At 44.4% G+C, this 24,902-nt stretch overlaps 4 protein-coding genes across 9 annotated transcripts; 1 reads left to right on the forward strand and 3 right to left on the reverse strand.

The window, feature by feature from the left end:
* Positions 1-848: 848 nt before the first annotated feature.
* gatd3l (glutamine amidotransferase class 1 domain containing 3, like) lies at positions 849-4,785 on the reverse strand. 2 transcript variants are annotated; one of them, XM_080466727.1, is made up of 7 exons: positions 4,512-4,785; positions 4,374-4,426; positions 4,188-4,301; positions 3,741-3,872; positions 3,562-3,654; positions 2,347-2,512; positions 849-2,255 (listed from the first exon to the last, which is right to left on the reverse strand). In XM_080466727.1, exons 1-7 carry the CDS (start codon positions 4,626-4,628, stop codon positions 2,121-2,123), a joined length of 810 nt encoding a protein of 269 aa, XP_080322853.1. In that variant the 5' UTR covers positions 4,629-4,785; the 3' UTR covers positions 849-2,120. The 2 variants fall into 2 exon arrangements, with proteins under 2 accessions (XP_080322853.1, XP_080322852.1); XM_080466726.1 differs by having other exon boundaries at positions 3,741-3,902; positions 4,512-4,714.
* A 566-nt stretch (positions 4,786-5,351) lies between these two features.
* Positions 5,352-9,703, reverse strand: tmem127 (transmembrane protein 127). 5 transcript variants are annotated; one of them, XM_080467355.1, is made up of 4 exons: positions 9,589-9,703; positions 8,241-8,664; positions 6,877-7,041; positions 5,352-6,784 (listed from the first exon to the last, which is right to left on the reverse strand). In XM_080467355.1, the coding sequence occupies exons 2-4, from the start codon at positions 8,482-8,484 to the stop codon at positions 6,474-6,476; spliced, it is 720 nt and encodes a 239-aa protein (XP_080323481.1). In that variant the 5' UTR covers positions 8,485-8,664; positions 9,589-9,703; the 3' UTR covers positions 5,352-6,473. The 5 variants fall into 5 exon arrangements, with proteins under 5 accessions (XP_080323481.1, XP_080323480.1, XP_080323482.1 ...); XM_080467354.1 differs by lacking the exon at positions 9,589-9,703 and adding an exon at positions 8,839-8,976; XM_080467356.1 differs by lacking the exon at positions 9,589-9,703 and adding an exon at positions 8,926-8,974.
* Positions 9,704-10,086: 383 nt separating this feature from the next.
* Positions 10,087-12,566, forward strand: ciao1 (cytosolic iron-sulfur assembly component 1). The gene is made up of 7 exons (XM_080467359.1): positions 10,087-10,480; positions 10,843-10,991; positions 11,084-11,195; positions 11,285-11,373; positions 11,548-11,749; positions 11,832-11,901; positions 12,121-12,566. Exons 1-7 carry the CDS (start codon positions 10,342-10,344, stop codon positions 12,353-12,355), a joined length of 996 nt encoding a protein of 331 aa, XP_080323485.1. The 5' UTR covers positions 10,087-10,341; the 3' UTR covers positions 12,356-12,566.
* Positions 12,566-24,517, reverse strand: snrnp200 (small nuclear ribonucleoprotein 200 (U5)). Its single transcript, XM_080467357.1, has 44 exons — positions 24,232-24,517; positions 23,868-24,031; positions 23,317-23,488; positions 23,019-23,211; positions 22,863-22,918; positions 22,637-22,735; positions 22,377-22,529; positions 22,201-22,300; positions 21,972-22,108; positions 21,802-21,879; positions 21,497-21,670; positions 21,234-21,371; positions 20,988-21,143; positions 20,710-20,880; positions 20,427-20,620; positions 20,193-20,316; positions 19,919-20,068; positions 19,589-19,831; positions 19,301-19,489; positions 19,005-19,202; positions 18,755-18,907; positions 18,570-18,650; positions 18,217-18,300; positions 17,819-17,925; positions 17,616-17,734; positions 17,369-17,523; positions 17,095-17,284; positions 16,838-17,011; positions 16,585-16,745; positions 16,198-16,425; positions 15,911-16,102; positions 15,592-15,770; positions 15,354-15,505; positions 15,152-15,260; positions 14,948-15,056; positions 14,669-14,858; positions 14,420-14,584; positions 14,209-14,330; positions 13,975-14,118; positions 13,711-13,887; positions 13,459-13,619; positions 13,219-13,300; positions 13,034-13,126; positions 12,566-12,947 (listed from the first exon to the last, which is right to left on the reverse strand). The coding sequence occupies exons 1-44, from the start codon at positions 24,274-24,276 to the stop codon at positions 12,798-12,800; spliced, it is 6,411 nt and encodes a 2,136-aa protein (XP_080323483.1). The 5' UTR covers positions 24,277-24,517; the 3' UTR covers positions 12,566-12,797.
* Positions 24,518-24,902: the final 385 nt, after the last annotated feature.

The following is a 24,902-nucleotide window of genomic DNA, read 5'->3' on the forward strand; positions in this document are numbered from 1 at the left end:
CAGTGAGGGCTGTATTTCAGAAGAACGCCCGCTGAGTGGAAAACGTCACCCTTTACCGATAAAGGGACGCTTGTGACAATGATTTAGGTCTGTGGCCGAGAAAACATGTGTTTCTGTGATGCCAATCAAACTGCTTGAAGCATTTCCACCAACACCAAAACTAAAGAAACAATAACCGGATTTACAAATAACACTTCTCAGCGTCTTGTGTCTGGTTCTAACAGCCTAAAACTGTAATTACTATTTAAATGAAGCATTTATTCACCTGCTGTTTGCCTGAAGTCTGTTTCACACCTGTTGTCTGACCCATTAAGACCGTGTCCCAGTATTTGTTCAGAGTGTATAAATGTTCATATATAGTCTAATGTGACTGAATCCTGCTGTCGTATTGTATATTCTTCATTTGTTCATCAAAAGACGCGAGGCTACTTCACTCCACCTCTGTGATTAAACACTGTAAAACTTGATGAGAAAAACAGGGAAGGACGATTCCGCCTTATCGTTTCTCACGTTCTGTTCATGTCCGGTGTGAAAGGCTCGAGAGGAGATCGACGGAAGTGAAGAGATGAATTAAAAGATACTGAACTCTTTTTTTTTTTTTTTTTTTGCTGACATGAGTTTTTCTGTATATTTATTGAGGCGAGTTACGATATGCAACAATGTTTACAATCACATCGCTGATGTGAAGGCAACACTGTGAATCTTTCATCGACTTCTGATTCTGGACTTGAATCACAAGAAGTTGTTTTGTTTTGTGCCCATTAGCCTGCTTGTTCATGTTTGTTTGTTTTGGTTTTCTACTGAATTACAAATACAGCATTTTTTTTTGTTTTGTTTTTTTTACACCACAGAGATCTAAAGAAAATCTTTGTAGATTCACTTTACGAAGAGTTTGTGTTATATTTACTTAAAAAAAAAAGAAGAAGAAGAAGTGATGAAAAATCCTCATGTGGAGTGAGTATGCATTTCTGATGATGGCTTTGGAAGCTTTGTACAAACTGGAAAAAATTTTATATCTTGACACAATGTTGTTTTTGTCATTTTTATATGTTTGTAATGAATAAATTGTTTTATTCTCAAAAGTTGAAGACTGAAAGAGTGATGATTGTTTTAGGGCTCAAAGGAGAGAACGTTTAACACGACATACAGTTTTATCTTTCATGAAGTGACACGACACATTTCATTTATGTGACTACGTACGTGTTTTAAATCGAGTGTGATGTTTTTTTATTATGGATATTGTTAGGTAAGGTTACAGCTTGATTTAAAGTGTCACTCAGAAGTTGCATTAAGCAGTATCCTGCAGATCTTAAGTTACCTGCAGTCTGAAACAAGCTGTTTCCACTCCTCGCCACGAACGGCCACTTTCTTGTCAATTGAAATGTTTTGGGATTTGCAATGACTTTCACAATTTGCCACATTTCGTGCTCGTTATTCCACAGCAGCTAACTAATTTAGAGTCGCCAAATAACCTAATTTAACGTGTGTCTTTGGATCTTTGAAGGAAACTGGACCTTTGCACTCTCTGTGAGGCGAGTGAGCAAACCTGGCCCTCCTGTCCCGTCTAACATAAACACTATCTATGAAATACATTTGCACAACTGTAACTCTTAAAAAACATGCGGTGGCTTTTGGGCTGACCGCTATCGTGAGCGTGCTCGTGCTGATCCCTCCCAGGTTCATCTCAGCATGAAGCACAAACACGGAACACAAGTAGCTTTTACATTCCACTTTATTTCAAATAAATAACATGATTCACTGCACTAAGCACAAAGTGGAGCTCTTCGCTGATTCAACCTGTCAGAGGCCAAAGACTCATTGTTTTGTATTCTTAGCTTTGTGGTGTCGTGATGAACTGTTTCTGTGCTTCACTGTCGTCCCGACGCTACGACGAAAGCAGCCATCAACACACGGTGGCTATTCGTCCGTGTTTTTGTGGAGGAGCGTTTCCCAGCATGGTAGATTGAAACGGAATCTTTGCAGAGATCATCCGGACTCACAGATAATTCGACTCACCTACAGTCTTTTCCAGATTAACCATGGAGTACACGTAACAAACCTTCTGCTCTTTAACTAAAGCACTGACATTACTTCAGGTACGCCTCGCGTGTCTTCGCGTCTCACTTGGTTGACATACGCATGACATGCTTGACCATGTTTCCGATGCCATCGAAGATGTAGTGATAGTGCTGCTCCGTCTCCCACATGAAGGTCGGAGTGCTAACCACTTTGTTCTTCTCGTCCACATAGGCCTCGTGACGGAGAGTCAAGGTCCAAGCAGGAGATATCCCACAATGAAATCAACATACTCACGTGAGACTAACTGGGTGACCTGTGAAAGGATATGTATGGCTCGCGGACAGTATGGCGTGCACCCATGCTCTTCACGGCCTGCACCAAGCTGGTGTGAGGCCAGTTCCCCCAGCGGGTGTTGTCGTCCCGCTCGTAGCCCATGGTCACCTCGATGCCGGGCAGCACGCGGCAGGCCAGCAGAGGAGCCATGCTGGCCAGTCTGAAACGGGACATTAACATATCAGGAATCAAAGCAATAAATGTCATCGATTCTTCACTTCTTCTGCTTCTTTTTGTATAGAATTGTACATATCAACTCTGAGCAGCTGCACAAAAGCTCACGGATGAGTTATCACTCTACTAATCACATGACACAATCTAAGTGTGGAAACTTCGGGTTTGACGTTGAAAAGGAAATCCTGCTCTTGAACACTTAGTTACCATCCAATCCTGCACACCCTCCTCAGACTGCAGCTCTTTAACCTCAGTAATCCTGCAGGTCACATCAGACACCTGACTGGCACCTTTCTGTTCAACTGCTGCTCGGAGGACCATCCCGGTTGGATTCCTGCGTGCCAAACATGGCTTGAAGCCTCCGTCGTCTCCCGGCAGGTCGCGTACTGCAACGCTGGCAGAGTGTCGCCTCCGTCTCGCCCTGTCTGATTGAACCACCAACATTTGTCTGTTCTGGTCTGTCTTCACTCTGCACCTGCTCCTCCTGCTGTCTGCTCCCGTGGGCCAGAGCCAAAATGGAGGCTTTCACAAGCCAGTTTCTCACATCAAAGACTTTTTTTTTTTTCTTCAAAACTTCAGTTTAGTTGTGCTCGCTTTACTAATTTTACTTTTAGGCATTCTGTTCTGTTTGTTAATGACACTCAATGCAATGCTTCCACCTTTACAAACATTGATCAAGTTTAGGCTGGACAACAGAAAATGCGATCGCACTACCAGCAACAAAAACTATCATCAAATTCACATTTCTGTTGTATTTTCTTCTATTTTATGTCTCTTCATGTCTAATCAGCTGAATTGTCTGACATTTGCCCCCTCTACAGCTGCTCCACTGTCCTAATTCCATTACAGGGATCGTTTAAATCTGTTATCTAGTTTAATGTAATCTGATTTAAAACTCTGGTGCAACTCCGGGACTATCTGAGCCGTGGACTCACAGTTTTAAATTTAAAATCCAGATTGTAGGTGAATATTGAGCCTCCGGTCGTCTGTGCAGAGCCGGCAGCATATAAACACTGATCCCTGAGTCGTACATACCCAATAGGCTTACGTGAACGGTGGAAATCTTTAAGCACCCTTTCCACATCGTTGTGCAGCTTGCAGTCCTTTCCATCCTTCACGAAGGAAGATCTGAAGAGTCGAGACATAAAGCTGAGGTTAGTGGGGTTTTTTTCTTTATTAGAGCCGGGATTACTTCATCCTGCGTTTCTCCTCACAGGTTCTTGGTGACGCCGTGGCCTCCAGGAAAGATGACGGCATCATAGCTGTTGGCATCCAGCTTAGACAGGTCCTGCATTTGTGTCATCCCCTGACCGTGGCTGAAGCGAGCCGACTCGATCATCAGGTTCCTGTACGACGGCCAGAAATAATCAGAAATGCTACCTTGTGAAATTAGTCAAGTCGGCAGGAAGATCATGCAAAAGTTAAATGAGACATTCGATTCACTGTAAGATCAGACTTTATCAATCCCACATGGGGATTTTTCTTTTTCTTTGCATCTGACCCATCCGAGACGCTCAGCGGTCCACAGTGTTGAGTCTCCAGCTGTGGGACTCAAACCAGCAACTCTCAGATCCCAGGTGCGCTCCTCTAACTTCTAAAGCACCGCTGCTTTATAATCCTGATGCATGTAGAAGAGTGTAAGTGGTTCCTCATGTTCCTACCTGTTCTCCCCAGAGGACGGCTGCTTCTTCATGTGATCCATCACGTGCATCTGCTGCTGGTTTGGAGCAAACATCTGAAAGCGAGCGCCGTTACGGCTCAGGTGGTACATGGTGCTGCGGACAGAGGTTCTTTTGAAATGTCTACATAGTGAAAAGACAAAAGCAACGATGCAGAGGGATACTTACTACACCCCCTCATGGACATCAGTCCCATCCCACCATCCACATCCTGAGAAAACCTGGAACACATAGATCATGGCAGAGTGACCAGCAGTTACCCTGCTTCCTCTCCCCGGTCCCATTTTGACAACTCGATGCACTCACCAGTGCAACATTGGTGTTTCCCCAGTTGCCATAATCACCGTGGTGAGCAAAGCAGGCGGGCTGACGGAAGAGAGCAGCCGTGATCTGTTTAGACAGCAGAGTCCTGGTTGCCATCATGATTTCGCCTTAGTGTCACTTTTTGCAGTGAAGAAAATGGAACTTGAGTTGGTTGACCACCGAGTCGGAGGAGACGTGAGCCGGACGGGCTCTCACGCAGGATGTCTGTATATATAGTGGCAGTGTGTGTGGCCACGATGACGTCGCTACGTAAGCTGTGTTTTCTGAGAACTGCCATCTCTTCCTCGCCCCGACTGACCTATTCCCCTCCAGAACGCGGCTTCCCCATTAATACCTTGTTGATTCATCTGATTAACTTAAGTCATTTGGCCAGAGACGATGCCGCAGCTTTGGAGAGCATCCTAAACATCTAACCCATAAAACATATAGACTCCTTTCCAAGTTTCCTCCCACACAGGGAAGTCCATGGACGCGAGAACTTTCTAAAGCACAAATTAAAATAAAATAAATCAAAGTTTCATGTTTATTTTTGCACAACATTTTGTTTCCATGTGCAGTTATTGAAAATGTATATAGTATTTCCCCGGTAAGGCAGCAGTGTAATTGATGCCCTTTAAAGTGCATTAGGTCGTAAGGCTCTTACTCTCTGTAATGCCATGTTGCGTCTGCAGCGTCTAGACGGTAAACCCAGAAATACCCTGCGCTGACGGAAATCATGTCAAACTCAATGTACCATTCGATCAAAAGTGCAGCGTTTGCCTGTAAGCGGTGGGAGAGAGAAAAAACTCTGTTCAATTTCAAGTGACCAACAGGAGGCAAAATATGGCATTTAACTTTAATGTGACCATTTTTTTTTTGTTTTTTTTATATATAAACAATCAATATTTACATACTGGTGATGAAAGCATAGTGAAAAGTTTGGGGAACAAAATGCAGAAAATGGCATCAACAGAACAATTTACATCCACCGAGAATTGAGAGGATCGTAAGACCGACTAAAAGTTTTTTAAAATCTCAACACGAAAAGAACTCATGCATAAGAAACGCATGTAATCACAAAGTACAAAGAAGGTTTCATTCTTTAAAAGAAAAACTCAAAATACATGTGACACCGACTTCTGGTGGAGGTTTCCGATACCGAATGTCACCCTCCAATGCCAGTCTCCATTTCTCTGTGACCAGAGTCTGAACACAAAACACTCGCCACAAGCCTTTTTTTTTTTTTTTTTTTTCAAACACCACAAAGACCTGCCTCACATTTTTGACGATTTTATCGCTATTTCAAGTACAGAAGTGAACAAAGAAGACTATACCAGTGACAAATGCATACAAAGCAAAAGAAAAACAAACATAAAAACAGACAGCACAGACAATAAATAAGGTCCATTTCAAATTTTTTTATAAAATAAAAAAAAAAACAATCTTGTCAGTGTATTTTTGCATCTATAATGTATCAGTAAAATAAAATCATACACGTGGCAAGCACATCAAATTAAATCCAAACGCTGCTTAACAGAAGCTCCATCCACGTTCAATCAAGAGCAACACAACCGCTGACAATCTGCCAACAGGCCGGATCGATGATCGAGCCGCCTGGGGCCGTTTTCATCAATTACAGGTGATGAGCCGTGCTGCGCACTCTTTGTTCTTTAGTTTTCTTTACATGTAAGGACCGAACCCTAAAAGCCATTTACATGCAAATCACTAACCACTTCAGCGGTGAACGTAAGAATTACCTCCTAAATTTCTGTCACCACTAAAGAAAGCTTTCATGCACCCGAGCACTGTCATTCAAGGAATATGTGCACCAGCGGCGCACACGCCGCCTCGTCGCCAAGAGTATTTGCAAAGGTATCCATTTTTGATAGAGTGGGGACTTTTGCTCATCAAGCCAATAGTCGTGCTGAGAGACAGAAATGTGTTAGCAAGGCCGGCCCGGCGGCGTTAGGGCGTGTAGGCGGGCGGAGGTTGAAACTGATTGGCAATGTCATAATCAGCGGGGAAAGTCTCGCTGCTGTCCTCCATCTCTGAGAGCAGCTCCAAGGCCTGCTCCTCCTCCTCGGTGGGGTAGTGGCGCAGGAGGTTTGCGGCAGTGGCGAGGATTGAAGCTCCGCCCGCTCCGGCCACCAGGTAGAAACTGATGGCAAAGGTGACGTATATGAGGGAGCCGTGGTACTTTTTGTGTTGCTGCTGGAGGGACAAGATGAGCTCCGAGGCCCAGTAGCAGAATCCTATGACTGTGGCACACTGCAACACTGAAAGAAGACGGAGGCGGCATTCAGATGGAGATGGTGGCACTTGTTTTACAACTGATTGGGAAAAATAAACTAACTTTAAAGACTAATACCTGTGAGAATGTGTGCAAATGCATATCTGCGTGTGATCTTCAGGGCCGGGTGTTTGGGTCCAAACACGTCCAGGAGGAAAGCCGTCAGACTGCACAGGATGCCGAGGAAACAGAACGCAGCGATTACCCTCAGCAGCAGTATGGTCTGCGGGTTCACACAGTAATCTGGAAAAACAAACAAAAAACAAAACCACACAGATCTCAGAGAATTAATGGTGGACAACCAGATTAGATTTCTACTGAAGAGGATGTTCACGTCTAATTTGCAGTTTCCAATTCTGCAGTTCAGGAGAAAGTCGAGAGAAAACTTTAATTATAGCCAATGTCACCGATCCTGAGTTTTTGTAGCCCTTATTTTGGAAAACATGGATATCTAATGCAAGTCCTTGATTAAATTAAAGAAAAAGCACATAACATGCAAACCTTCCATCTACTGGCAACCTCATTAGTTTGTTTATATAGAAATCCCCCACTGTACTGGGTCCTGAATAAAAATCACTAAATAAATCATTGTGGCACGACTTGTGAAAGCTTGGTTGTGACGATCAAGAAAAGACATCGTATGTTGGGGGGGGATGACAAGCTGTTTGTCGACACAATGTGATCTTACAGCTTATATGCTGGTAATGTAACCCCAATCATCACACAACAGTAATGCACCAGCCACGATGATCATATAGTCAAAAAGGTGCTCTATTTACCACGGAGCTGGGAGTTTACATTTTTTTGTAACCTACAATACACAGGTTTCTGAATGTCATTGATGCTATCATTTTATACATATTCACACAAACTGCATTTAACCGATGTCTGATTTGCCCTGCTGTGATAATACAATGGATATCAGGTCTGCATATCGTGCTTTTTAATGTGGACATACAGTCAAGGCTCTCAATATTTAAAAAAAAGAAAAGCATTTTAAGTATTTATAAGCAACTACAATGGTTTCACACATGAAAGCCAGTGTTTAATCATTGATTTTACAGTTTAAATTCAACAGGTATATCTTTAGCGGAGGTGGCACAGTGGTATTGTGATTCACAATATAACTTTCTGCATCTTCCCGTGCTCGTCTGGCTTTGCCCTGGTTTAATAGCCCTAAAGATGAAGCTTGTCAGGTACAACAATGACTCTATATTGGCCCTCTTCCCAGTGTTCACTGGGATAAGCGCCACTATCTTATATTTAGTGTTATTCACATGGAGCTGACTAAGAGAAGCTCCAGGTGCAAACTGTGGTGAACACGTCACAGATTTAACCTGCGAACGACCCAGAACCTGTCACATGACAATACGAGTCAACTTTCTCCATCCCTGCTGCACTGGAGACTGACATCAGGGTAGGGGGCTTGTGTTGGTCCTTACCATCGAGAAGTTTGGGGTCAATGTAGCCCAGGACATCTGCCACCCCCAGCTCTTGTCTGGAGCAGGTGCCTCCGTGAACCCGCAGCCAGGCCGGCTCCGCCAGAGCCGTGCACAGCGCCGTGATGGACAGAGCCCCGGGCAGAGCCGACACCAGGCTCCGCTCCGGCTGCTTGGGTAGGGAGGTGTTCCCTCTCCTCCTCCGGCCTCCGGGGACCGTAGAACTCGGCGGGGCGTACATGCTCATCCAATCCCCAGCTAGTTAGTTCGTTTTAGACGAAGGTTAGTTAATCAGATCAGGCCAATGTAACCGGTGAGCCGGTGAAGCTGGCGTTAAAGAAGAGAGGACGCGATGACAGCCGTGTTGAAGTATTGGTTATTGTCGTCCTTGATGTTGCCAGCCGACGCCCAGGTAGAAAAGGGTCCGCTAATAAACCCAGGATGAGTTAAAGAAAGAAGGGAACACAATGGACAGACGGCCTTCAGGCCTGTTAGCTCTGTTGTTAGCTTCACAGGCTAAATAGCAGTTAACACCAAATATCGATAATGTTTACTGGAAAAAAAAACTTCATAAAAACCAACTAAACCAACTACGACCTACCAAATCAATTATCGTAGGATACAAATTAAAACAAGCCCCAAAGTGGTACATAAAAACAAAGAGAAAACAAAACAAAAGGCAGCTTACGCTGGCTTCCTCTAAAACATCCACTTCCTTGTTAACAACGTTCTTCTTCGTGGTTGTAACACTGTTGACTAATACTCCCACCTAGCGGCGAGTTTTGGAAATGCTAAGTTAAAACGTAAAACGAAACTGTGACAAAAACAGCAACGGATGAACAGAACTGCCACAAAGAAATACAAAATTAACAACGTAAAATGCCAATAGGGTCAAAATTACTGAAAAATACCACAGAAGAAAAAGTTCAATAAAAATTTTCCCCCTATGTCCCCTATGTATTTCCATGTGTATACTGTATTTGCATGTATATTTAACTATCTATTTAAATATTAAGAGAATAGACTATGTATACATTATATACATAGTCTATTCTCTTGTGTACAACTACCCTGTCTGTCTTTAAGTATTTGTGCAATGTTGAGCTGCTGTGATGACTGAATTTGTCATGTGGGATGAATAAAGTCCGTTCTTATCTAACCTTAACTTAAATGCTCGTGAAGACATAAAAAGACTATGATTCATGAAAGAGCTGTCAAGGCACTCAAAGCGGCCATGTCAACAAAGACTCAAAAAAACTTACATAAAATCACAATTGGGCAGTTACAATGCCAATAACTGCCAGGGTGAAAATCACCCAACGTTGGTGCTCCAGGGTTCAGAAATACTAACCTTGTTGCTTCTGTGTCAGCAGGTGCTACATCCGTGGAGTTGTCACAATATTGAATATAGAGTCATTTTGAAGCAAACCAAATACCCAGAGGTCAGCACTGTTTTCACATTATAACTGAGGAAACAAATTTGACAGAGAGCAAATAATTGGAGAATAAAAAGGATGGATGGATAATTAGAATATAAATGAAATAGAATAGAAATGTATTAATCCCAGGGGGAACTTCTTATAATATCTTCTAATATCTTCTAATAATAGCTCCACACAGAAAAGAACACAGAATGAATTGAATAAATAAAAGTACATTGCCTGAATTGTAACTTTCATTTTAAATTAAAAGGAAATGTTTATTTATTTTTTAATCAAAAATACACCGAGGTGTCATACAAAATACATCTTAGGAATTTGTCGTTGCACTAGCGGATAATAAACATGCAACAGATGACCACCAGGGGGCAGTGATGCCACATTGAAGCTGTTGTAGCTTCGTGAAGCTCAGAAACAGAAGAAGCGGTTTACCTGACGGGTAAAGATGTCCGCGCTTCCGTTCCAACTGCTTTCCTGAACTTTTGTACTTTGTTCTTTTCATGTCACTGCGTGGTCACAGATAACTGCTGTTTCGGACTGTGGTGGTGCACGTGAGTGTGACGGTGCAGCTGGGTTCGTTGCTGCTGCTCCCCGGTGTCATCAGTTAACTGTTTCAGGAGGAGAAGAGGACGTTCAGGAAGCAGCAGAGTTTTATCTCAACAGAGATGAAGGAAGCTCTGAGCCTGCTCCAGAGGCTGAGCGCACACCCGGACTCTCGGTGCTGGTTCGTCAGCTGGAGTCCGAGCGGGACGCTGCTGGCTTCGTGCGGAGGCGACAAGGCCGTCAGGATCTGGGCACGAGAAGGTGAGCGAGCTGTCACACACGACCGGAAGTCACCCGCACCCCCACACAGTCACTCAGAAAACATTATGCTAGAATTGTCAGTTTTTTTTGTTTTGCTGTGGAGCTGGATAATGAAGTGTTCTGTATGTCTGTTAATTCAGTTTTTGTTGAGTAGAAAATAAACATTCTACCATATCCAGCTGAGGCTATAAGCTTCTTTGGTGGTTTTCTTAGAAGCAAAATATAACAAACCAATTGGCAGCATTTTGTGGACACAGGAAAACGTGTGTTTTAAATTCAGTCAGAAAAATAATTTGGGAAATTTGACGATAGTGACTTCTTTGCGATTGATGGATCACCTTCATGGCGCTTGTTGTTTGCAGGTGACTCTTGGGTGTGTAAGAGTGTGCTCCAGGATGGACACCAGCGCACGGTGAGGAAAGTGGCCTGGTCTCCCTGTGGGAACTACTTGGCCTCCGCCAGCTTCGATGCAACAACCTGCATCTGGAAAAAGAAGAACGACAGCTTTGAGGTTAGGTGTGACGTTCCAGTCTGTGTTTCAGGACTTTTTTTTCACATGTTGTGCCTCTGCTGATTTTATTCACAGTCTGTCTGTCCTCGTAGAGTTTGACGGTGCTGGAAGGACATGAAAACGAGGTCAAATGTGTGGCCTGGGCGCCGTCGGGGAATCTGCTCGCCACATGCAGCCGAGACAAGAGCGTGTGGGTCTGGGAAGGTTTGTGTTGGAGTCTGCCATGAATGAAACTCTTGATGTGCTTCCTTGTACCTCTCGGCTTGTTTAACACGCTGCTTTGTGCTTCGCAGTGGACGAAGAAGACGAGTACGAGTGTGTGACTGTCGTGAACTCTCACACACAAGATGTTAAACATGTCGTCTGGCACCCAAATCAGGAGGTGGGTCAAACTGTGCTTCACAGGATTTCTGACTGTCCAGCCAGCACTTTACATTTTTAATGACAAGAATGATATTGAAGACATGTTTGATTAGGTAGATTTGTAGTCAAGAAGTTAGAAGTCAGGATTGGAATTCACAATAAAGGTTAATGTGTCTACAACGTGTTTCCACAGCTCCTGGCCTCGGCGAGCTACGACAACAACATTTGTATTTACAAAGAGGAGGACGATGACTGGGAGTGTCGGGCCACGTTGCAGGGACACACATCCACAGTGTGGAGTTTGTGTTTCGATGCGACAGGAGAGAAGCTGGCCTCTTGCAGCGATGACCGCACTGTGAAGATCTGGAAAGAGAGTCCCAGTGAGAGTGGACAGGGTGAGTTGTTCGCTTTGACAACTGTGTTGTTATAAAAACTGTCTCGATAAAACATTTCTTTTTCTGCTTCGCTTGCTTGAAGGTGATTTGTCGTGGAACTGTGTTTGCACTCTGTCCGGGTACCACGGCCGAACAGTGTATGATGTTGCTTGGTGAGATTCATTTATACTTTTTCTATATCATGAATAATTTATGCTCCGTGTGCGTGTTGCCAGTCGGTCACAGCAAAAGGGAGTCCATCATTTATCTTGACTTATCTAGAGAGGCTGATTCTGACTGTCCTTAAGAAAGTGATGTATTTGAACTGTTCACAGCTACTAGAGGAAGCATTGCGTACAGGTTTGAGAACTAACTGGACCCTTCTCGTTCAGGTGTCGGCTGACTGCCGCCTTGGCAACCGCCTGCGGTGACGACGGAGTGCGAGTGTTTAAGGAGGATGAGACGTCCGATCCCAGCCAGCCCGTGTTCTCGCTGGCTGCTCAGGTGACCAAAGCTCACAATCAGGATGTGAACTGCGTCGCCTGGAACCCGAAGGAGGCAGGACTCCTCGCCTCATGCAGCGACGACGGGGATATCGCCATTTGGAGGTTCCAAGAAGAGGAGTGAGAGTCGAACAAACGACCATAATCGCCATCTTACTGCAAGTTACATGGTGAACTTTGGTCTTTGAGTTACGTTGCCAATCTAATTGTTCTCTGGATATAGCTTCCTGGTTACAAACGCTTCGGCTTGTATTTACATTTGTATGCACGTCACACTGCTTCAGTTCATTTTGTGCATCTCGAGATTCCATGTTTCTAATAAATAACTCATTATTAAAACATGTGGCTTGTCTTTATTGGAAAAAGTATTTCAGAGAGTACATCAAACTGAACATGTTCAACCCGGTCCAAGAAATTATCTATAGACGTGAAAAATTACACAAAACAACTGAAGAAAACAAATAGTATCATAAGAGTAGAGATGATAAAAGTCAAAGAATATCTACAGAAGAACAACCTGATCCCTCTCTTCCTAACAGAAGGTAGAGAATCAAGAGTCAAGACTCTTAATCGGAGTCGCTGTCTCCATCACTGTCGGCTTCCTTCACGTCTGCACTGAACTTGTACTCCTGGTCGCAGCCCATGTAGGCGTCGCTCATGAAGTACAGGGTGTAGTGATGGACGCCCATCGCCGGAGCCACAAAGTCCAGTTTCACCTTAACACAAAGAATATGACGCGTTAATACAACGACATTTCCAGCAATTTAAAAGACGAGACATTTGCACTAAACAATCCACTGACCTTGGCCTTCTGCTGCAGAGTCAGTCTCTTGATGGAGATGAGGCTGTTGGACTTGGGGTCTCCGATCACCACCCACCAGCCCTCTTCACGTTTCTGAAATGATGGAGATTGTTTATGGGAGGTTTTCATTGAGAGATTTGAAGAAAATAAAAAAAAAAACATTAGCAAACCATGGCTAACCCTACCTGGGGAAAGAGGGGCGCAATAACAGGACCAGTCACTTCCTCTTCTCTCTCCAGTTGAACCTGAACCAGAACTGGGCTGCCACTGTGGACAAAGACAGACATTTTTGACTCTATTGACTCTTGCAGATTCATTTGGTTTTTGTGTCATTGCATATTTTTGGTTCAGTCCTACTATAGTTTAAAAAAAAATAATCATTAGTCGATTGTTGGAGCTCCACAGCAGCCAGACTGCATTCCCACCTCTTGATGTTGTCTTTCTCAGCCACCTCGTACGACAGCTCGATGTTGGGGTAGCGGTTACAGAAGCGAGCAACGTCGGCCATCTGCACATCCGAGAGCTGCAGCAGAGCTGTTCTGTCTTCATCCTCCATTTCCATGATGTCGAAGATGCTCTCCACACCCTGATGAGGAGCCCCAGGTAGAACATGGTCACTTTCAATCTGCTTGTACATCAGCAAGGACGAGAGCAGACAGAGTGTGAGGCCTATTTACCTTATCAGTGCAGCGCTTGATGTGCTCCGAGGTGAAGAAGGGCAGCTGTTTGAGGTACGAGTCCTTGGACCACATGGCCTGGGTGACCATCTGAGCCAGCTCCATGGCGGCAAGAGCCGGACTCAGCCAGCCGTTACTGGACAGGACGTCCACACAGGCCTGGATCAGACGAATGGCCTGCAAAACAAACGAGTGGGTTTAATTAGCTGGAATGAAGCAGAGAAACACGAGCATGTTGAAGACGAACGGATCAGAAATATGAACCTTGCTCAGGATCTCCTCGGTGTCTGACTGCAGCTCAGCACTCAGCTGCATCCGGGACAAATGAGCCTGAAGCAGCAGGTTGGTCTTCACGTGGGGATCGTTGAATTTGGGGTTGTTCAGTTTGTGTGGCACCTTCTGGGCCAGCTGAAATAATCAGGAAAAGCTCAAGATGAAATCCAGCTCACACAGTTGTTACACATGTTGATCGTTTAATGGCAAGTGTGGTTGGTTTACCTGTCGGAGAAGTGTGTCCTCGTGGTGTCTGATGGGAATGTTCTTGTACTCGGCGGCATTGGAGATGATCTCGATCAGCCCGCGGATCTTTGTCTTCGCATTCAGGGACATGCTGAACAACTCTGAGAGACACGACGGAAAAACACCACACTTTAGTCTGGATTCAACAATTATTTGCGAGACAAATCTGAGATGAGGTTTGAGCACGAACCGATGGTGGTGTAGTTGATGTAGTAGTAGGCAGCGATCATGCCCAAGTTGAGAGGTGCCACGTCCATTTCATCCTCGATGCTGATACACTTGGACGGTTCCAGGTCGTGCAGTGTGTTTTCCACCAGCTCAGACAAGTGATCCGACAGGTGACGATGAGACATGCCTGGAAAAGAAGAAGCTCAAGTGTCAGGTAAAGCCGCAGCTGCTCAATCTAAGGTCAGGCAGTTGGCATGACGACAGGACTCACCCTGCAGGTTGTAGTAGTTTGGATTCTGTGTCATGCGCCTGTAGAGGAACGTCCATGTCAGGTAGTCCACAGCGTCCTGCTTGTTCTCCACCGTCTTGGTGACGATCTCGGCGTTGAAGTGGTCGTGGAGACAGTGATCCAAGTGAGACTCCACCGGCAGCGGCTCGTACAGGAACTTCTTGAAGAAGTCCTGTTGACAAAAGACACAAGAACCATTTAGTATGCTCTTAAGTGTCGTGCAATCTGATCTTTAGACAGCAAATGCAGACGTGCACGTACCTTCTTGGAGCCTTGACACATGATGACGCAGCGTCCCTCGTCATCTAGCATGGGCCTGTTGGCTTTCCCCACCATTTGGAGGACGTCGTATATGGGATAGTCCACGTATCTGAAAGAAAGAGGGACACGGCAAAAAGACGTCAACAAAGTATTACTTTCTATTGTGCAAACATGTTTTAGTGGCTAAAATAATAGGAGGCTTACGCGTGAATTTTGCCATTGTAGTACTGCGTGTCCATAACGATGACGAGGTGAGCGGAGATGTTGATGCCCCAGCAGAGTGAACGAGAGGACACCACCACCTGAACGGCCCCTGTGAAGCAAGACCCACATCACCTTTCTTTCTTGATTTTACTCCTTTACCAACCCACTGAGCTGACAAATGAAGACCAGGACTGAGTCATACCTGAGTTGAAGAGCTGCTCCACTATTTTGCGTTCAATAGCAGAAAGGCCCTCGTGCAGGTATCCCACGCCGTTGGCCAGCGTCTCTTTCAGAGTTGGGTCATTGAGTTTGTCCAGGAATGGAGCCAAGTCTTTCTCAGTGCAGTGCAAGAACCTACAGAGACGTAAATGTTATTTGAATACAAAGTTCAGTGAGTATGTTCTTTTTCTGCAGATCGGGCCGCCGCCGCAGTGACTGACCTTTGAGGAACCACATCGGCAGCACAGAAAGTCAGGATGTCGATGGCTGTGAGGCGAGTCTGTCTGCGAGATGGAACAAACACCACGGCCGGCTTGGACGGCGAGTGCTTCATGATGGCGTGATACACTGGCTTGGCCATGGAGAGCAGGCGAGTCTGAGTGTGACTCACATTGAAGCCCTGAAGTAACAAGACAAAGTCAAACAGAAGCCTCATTCAAACTAAACTCTCTTGGCTGTGTTCATATCAGCAAACAGCAAATATTTCATCTTTGCATTGATAAAAAAAAAACCCAGTTGAGCGAGACTCTGCTTACAAACCTGAATGTGCAGCTCCAGAGGAACGGGTCTGACGTTGGGGTGGAAGTTGAATGTGGCGGTGGTGCTGCAGCCCAGCCAGTGGGCCACGTCTTTGGCATTGGACAGAGATGAGCTGAGGGCCACGATGCGAATCGGGCGCTCAATCTGAGAGGAGATGTATCTCATCCTGGAGCAGATGACCTCCAACACGGGCTAAAGAAAACACACAAGTCGTGTTAAAAAGCCACGTTGTCTAGAAACCATACTGCTGCAAACGGCTAGTAGCTCAAGCAGTGTTTAGTTCTTACTCCGTTTTCCCCTCCGATAAGGTGCGCCTCATCCACGATGAAGAGACTGACGTTCTGGACGTTCTTCCTCTGCTTCCATCGGCGTGAGAGGATGTCCCATTTGTCTGGAGTGCTGACGATGATGTCACCTTTTCCTAGCAGCTTCAGATCGGTGCTGGTCTCTCCGGTCAGCAGCACCACTTTCTTGTTCAGGATGTCCTGAAACTTCTGGTGCCAGTCAACAAACACCTGAAAGACAAGAATTGTCATACTTATGTTACATGTATATATATATATATATATATATATATATATATATATAGATAAAACTACATGCCAATTATATTTTTTGTTTCCAAACAAAACGGAAACACACAAGGAATGCTATTAAATAGCAGCACTTCCTACCTGTTCAGCCAGCGCCTCCATTGGTGTGATGTACACGCAGCGACCCTCCGCGCTGTGCAGCAGCATTCGCAGAATGGCAAACTCAGCACAGATGGTCTTTCCACTGCCGGTGGGAGCTCCCACAAACACATTATCATCACTGTTGTAGACGGCGTTGAAAACTGTGAAGACAGAAATATAATAATGTTACATTATAAACAGCAGAGCCAGGAGAACTATCTCTAAGAGAGCAATGCTTCCTGTCATGCTGTACCTTGTGTCTGAATGGGGTTGAAGAAGGGGAACTTGTTCTGGTAGAGAGCCTCGAAGGCAGAGTTCCTGAGAGCAGTGACGGGCAGCGGCTGCAAGTCCAGCAGCTCAGTAGGTGGAGGGTACTTCTCTGGTAGGATCAGGTGACGGAAGGACACTGGGAGCTGAGTCTCACAAGCTGAGAAATCAAACAAGTTAGTTACAGGGCTTCCTCAAAATTCATGTGATTTTTTAAATTGGACTTTGAATAAATCGTCTTACAGAGCCATCGGTCTGACACCACACGAATGAAGTACTGTGGCGGCAGAGGCTCGAACACGGGGACGAAGAACGTCACCAGATGCTCGTCCTGGGCGTACTTGGCTTTCAGCAGAAAGTACTCATGGTGGAGGATGACCTCACTGTCCACGTCCTCCACCAGGATCCAGAAAGCCTCAGATGATCCGTGTATCTAGGGGGGGAATGAAACAGTGTCAGCAGGCTGAGAAACAGCTCAGTTAAGAGGGCCGCAGGTCGTGTGGGCTTAACTACTAACCTTGTCGTCCCACTGGAAGTCAGGTGTGATGGTGAGCTCCACTTTCAGAGTGGAGCGAGTGATCGGCTGCAGGTGGACAGCCAGGTCCAGTTTGGGGAACTGATGAACGTATTTGTGGATGGTCTTGCCCATTTTAGGCATTCGGATCAGTTCACCTAAAAGAGAAAGCACGACAGGTTTTGGAATCACATCCAGGCTGATAAGAACAATTCAGAGAAGATGAAAGTTGTGGAGGAAGAAATCTCACCGATCTCATTGTGGTTGAGGTCGTAGAGGCGCTCAAAGGGGAAGTTCTTCTTCTCGATCTTCTTGATCACTTCTTCCGGCAGCTTCTTGAACTGTCGCAGAGGAGACATGGACTGCCACCTGTGGAGGGTGAGGAAGCAGAATGTTAGAAGCCCGCCGTAAAACAAAATGTTTCTAAACAGCTTAGACGTAAATGACACTTACATTCGCTTGTCAATCATCTTGCAAAGGTTCAGGGTCTTGTCTGTGAGCTGAGCCCAGCCTCTGTTCAGCACGATCTCAAAGATGGCTCGCATCAGACGTCCAGCACTCTGAAGGCGATCCAATAATAAAATAAATCTCAGAAGAAGTTTGAGTTACATTTTTGAAACAAATATACCAAAAATCCTACTACAGTCTTTCATACAATATATACTTTATAATCATTTAGGAATGGATGCTACTCTCTTTTGGATCATTTTATGTTACAGCTATTTTTTTTTTTTTTTTTTTTATCTAAATTAAAATTTGTGTCTAGAGGGTGAGCTTATGAATGAAGAGTTATTCCTTTTATCCAGGTTGAACGTTTTAAATCTTCGGGTGACAAAATGGCGTTTTAGTACCTGTGTGACATACACCATGTCGGCCATGAGAGCAAAACCTTCCAGTTTGAGCTGGGAGATGTAGGCCTGGAGAAGCACGTTGATCTGAAATAAAACAAGCAAAGCATTAAGCAATGCGTTTTGACATTTGAAAGAGCAACAAATATGGCACATTAAAAAAGATTCAACAATGGGAACAAAATGACTTATTACACAAATATTCTAACTGTTATATTGTAGTTATTTACTGTTCAAACTTGACAAGACAAAATAGTTATTACAAAAATGTTGCTGTGACAGAGAACTAGAGTTTCTCCTGCATTAGCAATGCCTCAACACCAAAACTGCCAGTAAAGAGATTATCTAAATCTTACCTTAGCACTGGGCTCCTCGATGCTTTCTTTCACAGGAATGGGAACTCTTTCCAGAAGCTTCTGGAGCTCCAGTTTCTCCTCCTAAAAGATAACTCTTTGTTAATATTTAAAGTTTGAGAGTTTTTATTGCAGATTTGTAGTATAGTATTAGATACTTTCAACAGGTTTGTCTGGAGTCTGCATACCTCTCTCACGTTGATGTTCCTGAACTCTGAGGACAGAGAGAAGACTCTGAAAAGTTCGATCTCGCTGAGAGTGGGTTTCAGCAGCTGGTTGTAGGTTTGAATCGAGTCGTGGGTGATGTAGAAATGACTGGCAATGCGTCCCAGGTCTGTGACCTTCAAGTGAGGAAGCGAAAAACACACGTATTAGTAATTCACCAATGCTTTAATCACGTGAAGTATAAATCCCATGTTGAGCACAAACTGCTCGAACCTGGAAGCTTCCGGTCCTCTTGTCATATTTGACGAGGGTGTTCTTGTCCAGGACGTTGGCTGCTGTGTGGATCAGATCCATCCTGCGTCTCTCCAGCAGGGGGTCTGAACTCCGGTCATCATGAGAGACGCCGTAGAGGGTGGGGTTACGGAGCATGCGCACATACAAGTAGGTGTAGCCGAGCCAGTTCACAGCATCCTGATAGAAAAACACAATATTTATTTAACAAAAGCAATTTAAAAATAAATAAATGAAAAAAGACCTTATATTTGCTCTTTTATATGGTAGTTACTAACCTTTGCCGTCTGCACATTGCCCAGAACGACTTCTGCGTTGAGCATGTCGGCTAGTTTTGCCACCATCTGACTCTCGATGGGCAGCTGCTGGTTGAGGAGGGACAGATAATACTGCAGCTCTCCGTGGGACGTGATCAGGATTCCCTCTCCTTTGGTGTCATACTGAGGGCGACCAGCTCGACCGAGCATCTGAGATTTGACAATTAATTCAAGTCATTAATATCAGCAGATGTATAAATTAAGTTTAGTTAAAAAAAAATTTTTTAAATTATAATAATAAAGACAGACCTGCAAAATGTCCAAGGCTCCCAGCTCAGTCCACCTGCCCTTCTCTGGGCTGTACACCTGCGTCCCCTTGATAATGACCGTGTGCGCTGGCAAATTCACACCCCAAGCCAGTGTGGCAGTAGATACCAGAACCTGGATGTGTTTATCGGCAAACAAATCCTCCACCAGCGTACGGTCCACCCTGGTCATACCAGCATGATGGATCGCAAAGCCATAAGGAAGCAAATCCTTCAGCTCGAGATTCTAGAAGAGAATTTTTTTTTTAATAAATCATGTAACACGGAACATTTGTTCCAAAATTGCAGTCCGACAGTTGAGACATCAGCTCACCTTGCACTGCTCTGCTTCAGTTCTCAACACCTCAGTGGATGCAGAACCCTCCCTGAGAAACAGACCCAGAGTGTCCTTCTCCAAGCACATGTCCCTGATGGCTCGGGCCGTCTTTCCTGTCTCCTTCCTGGAGTGAACAAACACCAGCACCTACCAGGAACAAAGCGAGTTCAGGATATAGTCTGGGGCTACAGAATTCTTAAGTATAAGTGGGATTATGGGTCAAAGTTTATTAGTTACAGTGAATAGATTACTGAATTGAGCAAGGAGTCACCTGGTTTTTTCCAGCATGCTCCATGATCTTTTCATAGACGATCTCATTCATGATCTGGAAGCGCTTGATGGCCTTCTTCTCTGTGATGCCTACATAGGTTTGTTCCAGGGGCACCGGGCGGAAACTACAGAAACAAAAACCCTACTCAATCTTCACAGAAAACGAAGCACAAAAGGCAAACATGCTGTGGTCATCATTTATATAATATTTTTTGAGTCATTATTAAGTGCAGACCTGTTGTCAAAGTAGAAGAGTCCTTTGGCTGGATCAACACGCAGGCAGGTCGCCACATCTTCATAGTTGGGCAGTGTAGCACTGAGACCCAGCAGACGTACATCCTCCTGGGTCAACTCCACATTGCGGATCGTCCTCGCCACCAGAGACTCCAACACAGGCCCACGGTCATCGTGAAGCAGATGAATTTCATCCTGCACAACACGCCATGTTTTCCTAAGTCAGATCACCTTTCACATTCACTTCAAGAGAGAACCGCCTTCAGCCCATCCCCAACACTTACTATTATAATCAAGCGCACAAGCTGGGTGTAGGTACGGTCTCCTCCTTTGCGGGTGATGATGTCCCACTTTTCTGGCGTGCAAACGATGATCTGAGTGGCATTTATCTCCTCTTTACAGAGCTGGTGGTCTCCTGTCAGCTCAGACACTATGATGCCATAACTCGCCAAGCGCTGGGGAACAAATAAAAAAAGTCTTTCAGTATTTGTGCTATTCTATGACATAAATCTTATGAAAAAGAGCAAACAAACATCTCTGAAAGCTCAAACAAAAGGTTCACCTTGCCAAAGCTTCCCACCATCTCCTGCACCAGCGAGCGCATGGGGGCAATGTAGATGATTTTGAAGTCGTCCACATTGATTGTTCCATCAATGTTGATGTGCTTTCCAATTTCTCTCAGCATTGCCATCAGGGCAACATTGGTTTTTCCAGCTCCCTGTGAACAGAAAACAAGTGTGTTATAGGAGAAACGACTGTTGGATAAAGTGGTTGCACTATTTCTTTGGCTTGAATAATGTCTGCTGACCGTAGGCGCACAGACAAGCAGGTTCTCATCCGTCTCCATTGTTGTCTTGAACAACTTGCTTTGGATGCGATTCAGAGTTTTGAAACCCTCAAATCCAGCCTGGGCATACTTAGGCAACTTGTCAATGGAAACGAGTACCTGGTGATGAAACAAAAACACACATGTATTTATAAACAACGCATAGCTGAAAATGTACCAGCAGTTCCTGCAACGTGAAGCAACGACACTGTTATCTCAAACAATAGCAAATAAAATCAACAAACCTCCTCATCAGAAAATGGTTTGGGTTTGAGGGCAGGCACGTGGACTTCTTCATAACCTTTACGCTGTTTACGAAAAGAGCCATCTGGCAGCTGACAACGTTTGTTGGCCATGAAGTGACTTCCCTGAGTGAAAGCCAGGTCCTCCAGATCAAGAAGTTGCCGAGGTGCCAATGACTGTTGGATAAAAAGCAGCAGGCCAACTTTAGGGGAAGCATCCTTTTCTGCTCATGGTCAGTTTGACTAACAATGTAAAGATACCACAGCTAATAATCCTGACTAAATGTTAACTCGCTTATAAAGCTTACCTCTCCGTGTTCAATATCCATCGCTTCCAGGTCATCAACACGAGACTTCCTCACCCTCTCTCGGCGGGATCGTTCCTCCTACAAAAACCACAAATTGCAAACATCATGTACTGAACAAGGAAATAAAATGTGTATAGAGCACCGTCAAAATTTCAAAAACATTGTCTTACTCGAATGATATCCTCCTTCTCGGTTTCCTGCAGCTGGTAAAGAATCTTTGACAATTCCTGATCGGACTCCATTTTTCCAATAATCCTCTCCTTCTCCGCCTCGCTCTGAGCGCTCGCCAGCATGGTACAGTACTGAACTGTGTTCAGGGAAAATAAATAATCAACTTCAAAGAGGCATCGAATCTACCAAATTGAATAGAAAAAACTGTAGTTCTGTGAGACGACATACTCATGCGACGATGCTGACGAAGGATTTTAATGAAATCAAAGGTGTTGAAGCCCAACAGAAGCACCAGCTGGTTCTCACACTCTCTGTCATCGCTGGCGGTCTGTGGAATAACAAGCAAAGTCAGGGGATCTGTACCATTCATGCATATAAAATATAAAGAGACATAAGAAATGTACCTTGAGGATTTCTAAAACTTCATCAGCTTTCTTTTGGGAGACGATGGCATCATCATAGAAACGGCTGAGCTGACGCTGGAGCCAAAAGGCATCGATGTCTCTGGGATGCAAATCTTTTTTCTTCACCGTCATCACATCACCGGTGACACCCAGCTGAATTTAGAATAGAATAAGTTCTTGTCAAGTAGGTTTAATAATGCTCAATTAAAAATACATTTTAAAAGCACAAAAAAGAAAAAGGATTGCGATGATGGACTTACATTAGCTGAAAGAGCGCAGCCCACACCCGCTTCTTCTCCTTCACTGTCTTCATCCGAGTGTTCATCTCGCACCTCACCAAACTGGTCTTCATCCCCCTCCTTCAGAGAAACAAAAAGAATAATGAGTGACAATGTCAATGATGCACACTGTTCTATTTGCGTTTATTCAAGCTAGAACATATCTGCTAATTGGCTACAAGTCTAAAACTAGAAAGAAAGAACTCACCTCCTCATCAGACTCAAACTGGACATTGACTCCATATGTTTCATCGATGTTGTCATCTGTGAATAAAACAAGATTTGCGGTTGCATGAGCAATCAAAAAAAAGAAAAAAAGAAAAGAACAAGGGAGTTTTAAAGAGGACGAGTAATTTATTCTTACCCATATTCTGTAAATCCTTGTCCCCGCCATAGTCTGTGATCTTCTTTCCCAGATTAACCAAGACGTGGTATCGTGTGTCATCAGCAGGTCCAAGAAGCTGCTCTACCTCACGCCGCCTTTCCTTATCCCTCATTTTATCATTTTTCAACACTGCCAAAACTTCATCTGCAGCTCCACACAGAATGTCACGTGGCTACAAAGAAGAAAAACAAAGTGGAATGGAATATCAGATGTTGGTCCACGACCCAAGGTGCAAGACGACCCTTTTCAAAAGACAGTGGCTGGAGCATTCACTGACCTGATCTCCCAAAGCAGCATGGATGAAGCTCAGCAAGACTTCATAGGTCTCCCTGGTCTCTTTGGTCTTGGGTTTGTAGACAATGCCCACCATTTCATCGATGCCCTCGGACAGAAGAGTAAAGCCCTTCATTTTGTTGATGTCGTGCCTGTCCTCGTCTCTTTTTCGTCTCCTGTACAGCGTAAGAAAAAAACCCTCACAAAATTAATGTGGAAACAAATACATTTTACAATTAACAGCCACCAAAACAGCATTACTCTGAATACAATACAGGCAACATGGAATATCACTACCAAATCTGTTAGTGTTTTGTTATATATGTAATAAACAGGTAAAACAATTGATCATATTTATTGGTTTCAATTAATTTGGCACTTCTAGAGCTTCTAAATATATTCTTCTCGTTTTCAAAACAACAAAATAATTTGTAATTCTAAGAAATATGAATATTTACTGAAAATGTCCATAAAAAGAGGCTATAAATTCAGACTACCACTAAGTTAGTCAAAGTCAATAACAGTTAATGACTAAGTGTTATTGAAAGCACTGACTTGTCACGTCGCTCCTCAAGCTTCTGAGGTTTGGTCCTCTGAGCCTTGTCACCCATCTTGGTCCCCTCCAGCTTCCCCACCAGGGACAACACTTCTCCTGTGGGCTCATCCCTCCGTGTGCGGTCGATCAGAGATCGATCAGCTTGTAGCACCAAGTTTGAGTTCTGAAAAGTTCCACACGAAGTCAAGAGACATCCTGACGGCTAAGCTAACGGCTAGTTAGCGCGACGGCTACATCGAGCAGAAATTACAAAAACAAAGCAATTCAAAACAAAAAACACAGGGAGCTCAAATACGTGTCAATATTAATCACAGCTGTCTTCAATGTGTTGAGACCAAGGAGCTTTTGTGTAAGTCTACTCACCGCCTTGTACTCGTACTGCAGGCTACGAGCAGTAACATCCGCCATGGTGCCGCTTTTCTTTCAGCTCGCGCAACACGTCCAGGAGCAGCGCGCAGCCGGTAAATATCCACAGAGTTCCCTTCGACTCTGTCGCTTTATGGGAAAGATACGAGCATCGGTTCAGTGTTTACAGCTGTAGCATGTGGGTGCTTGTTTAAAAGTCAAAGTTCCATTCAGATTAAATGCGTTTCTCGGACGTTACAATGGCCCCGCGACGAACACGAGCCGACTGCGTTCTTCTTCCTGTGTCAGAGGGGACAAACCGGGCTCAGACATAGCCCGATGAGCGCCCCCTGCAGGACAGGCACTTATCTTCAAGTAAAGAAAGACCTAAAATCTACAATTCTACAAAAAAGTAACAAATCGGAGATATTGATATTGGTGTGATTAGGTTTTATTATCGAATTATTGTACTTTCTGTGTGTGTGCAACTTCAATCGTGTTTCAACATTTATCAGGTGAGTGACTACAGGAATTGAGCACAGTAACTTTAATAACTTCTGCATGTATTCCAAGCTATCACTGATACCAGTCAGAGATCACATGCCAACAGTGGATATGTGCTAATCCTCGTTGTCGTTGTCAACTTTAGAGTACTTTTATTAATTATTAAAAAACACCAATTGACTTAT

The sequence above is a fragment of the Lipophrys pholis genome, assembly GCF_963383615.2.
Source record: "Lipophrys pholis genome assembly, chromosome: 7".
NCBI classification, from domain to species: domain Eukaryota; kingdom Metazoa; phylum Chordata; class Actinopteri; order Blenniiformes; family Blenniidae; genus Lipophrys; species Lipophrys pholis.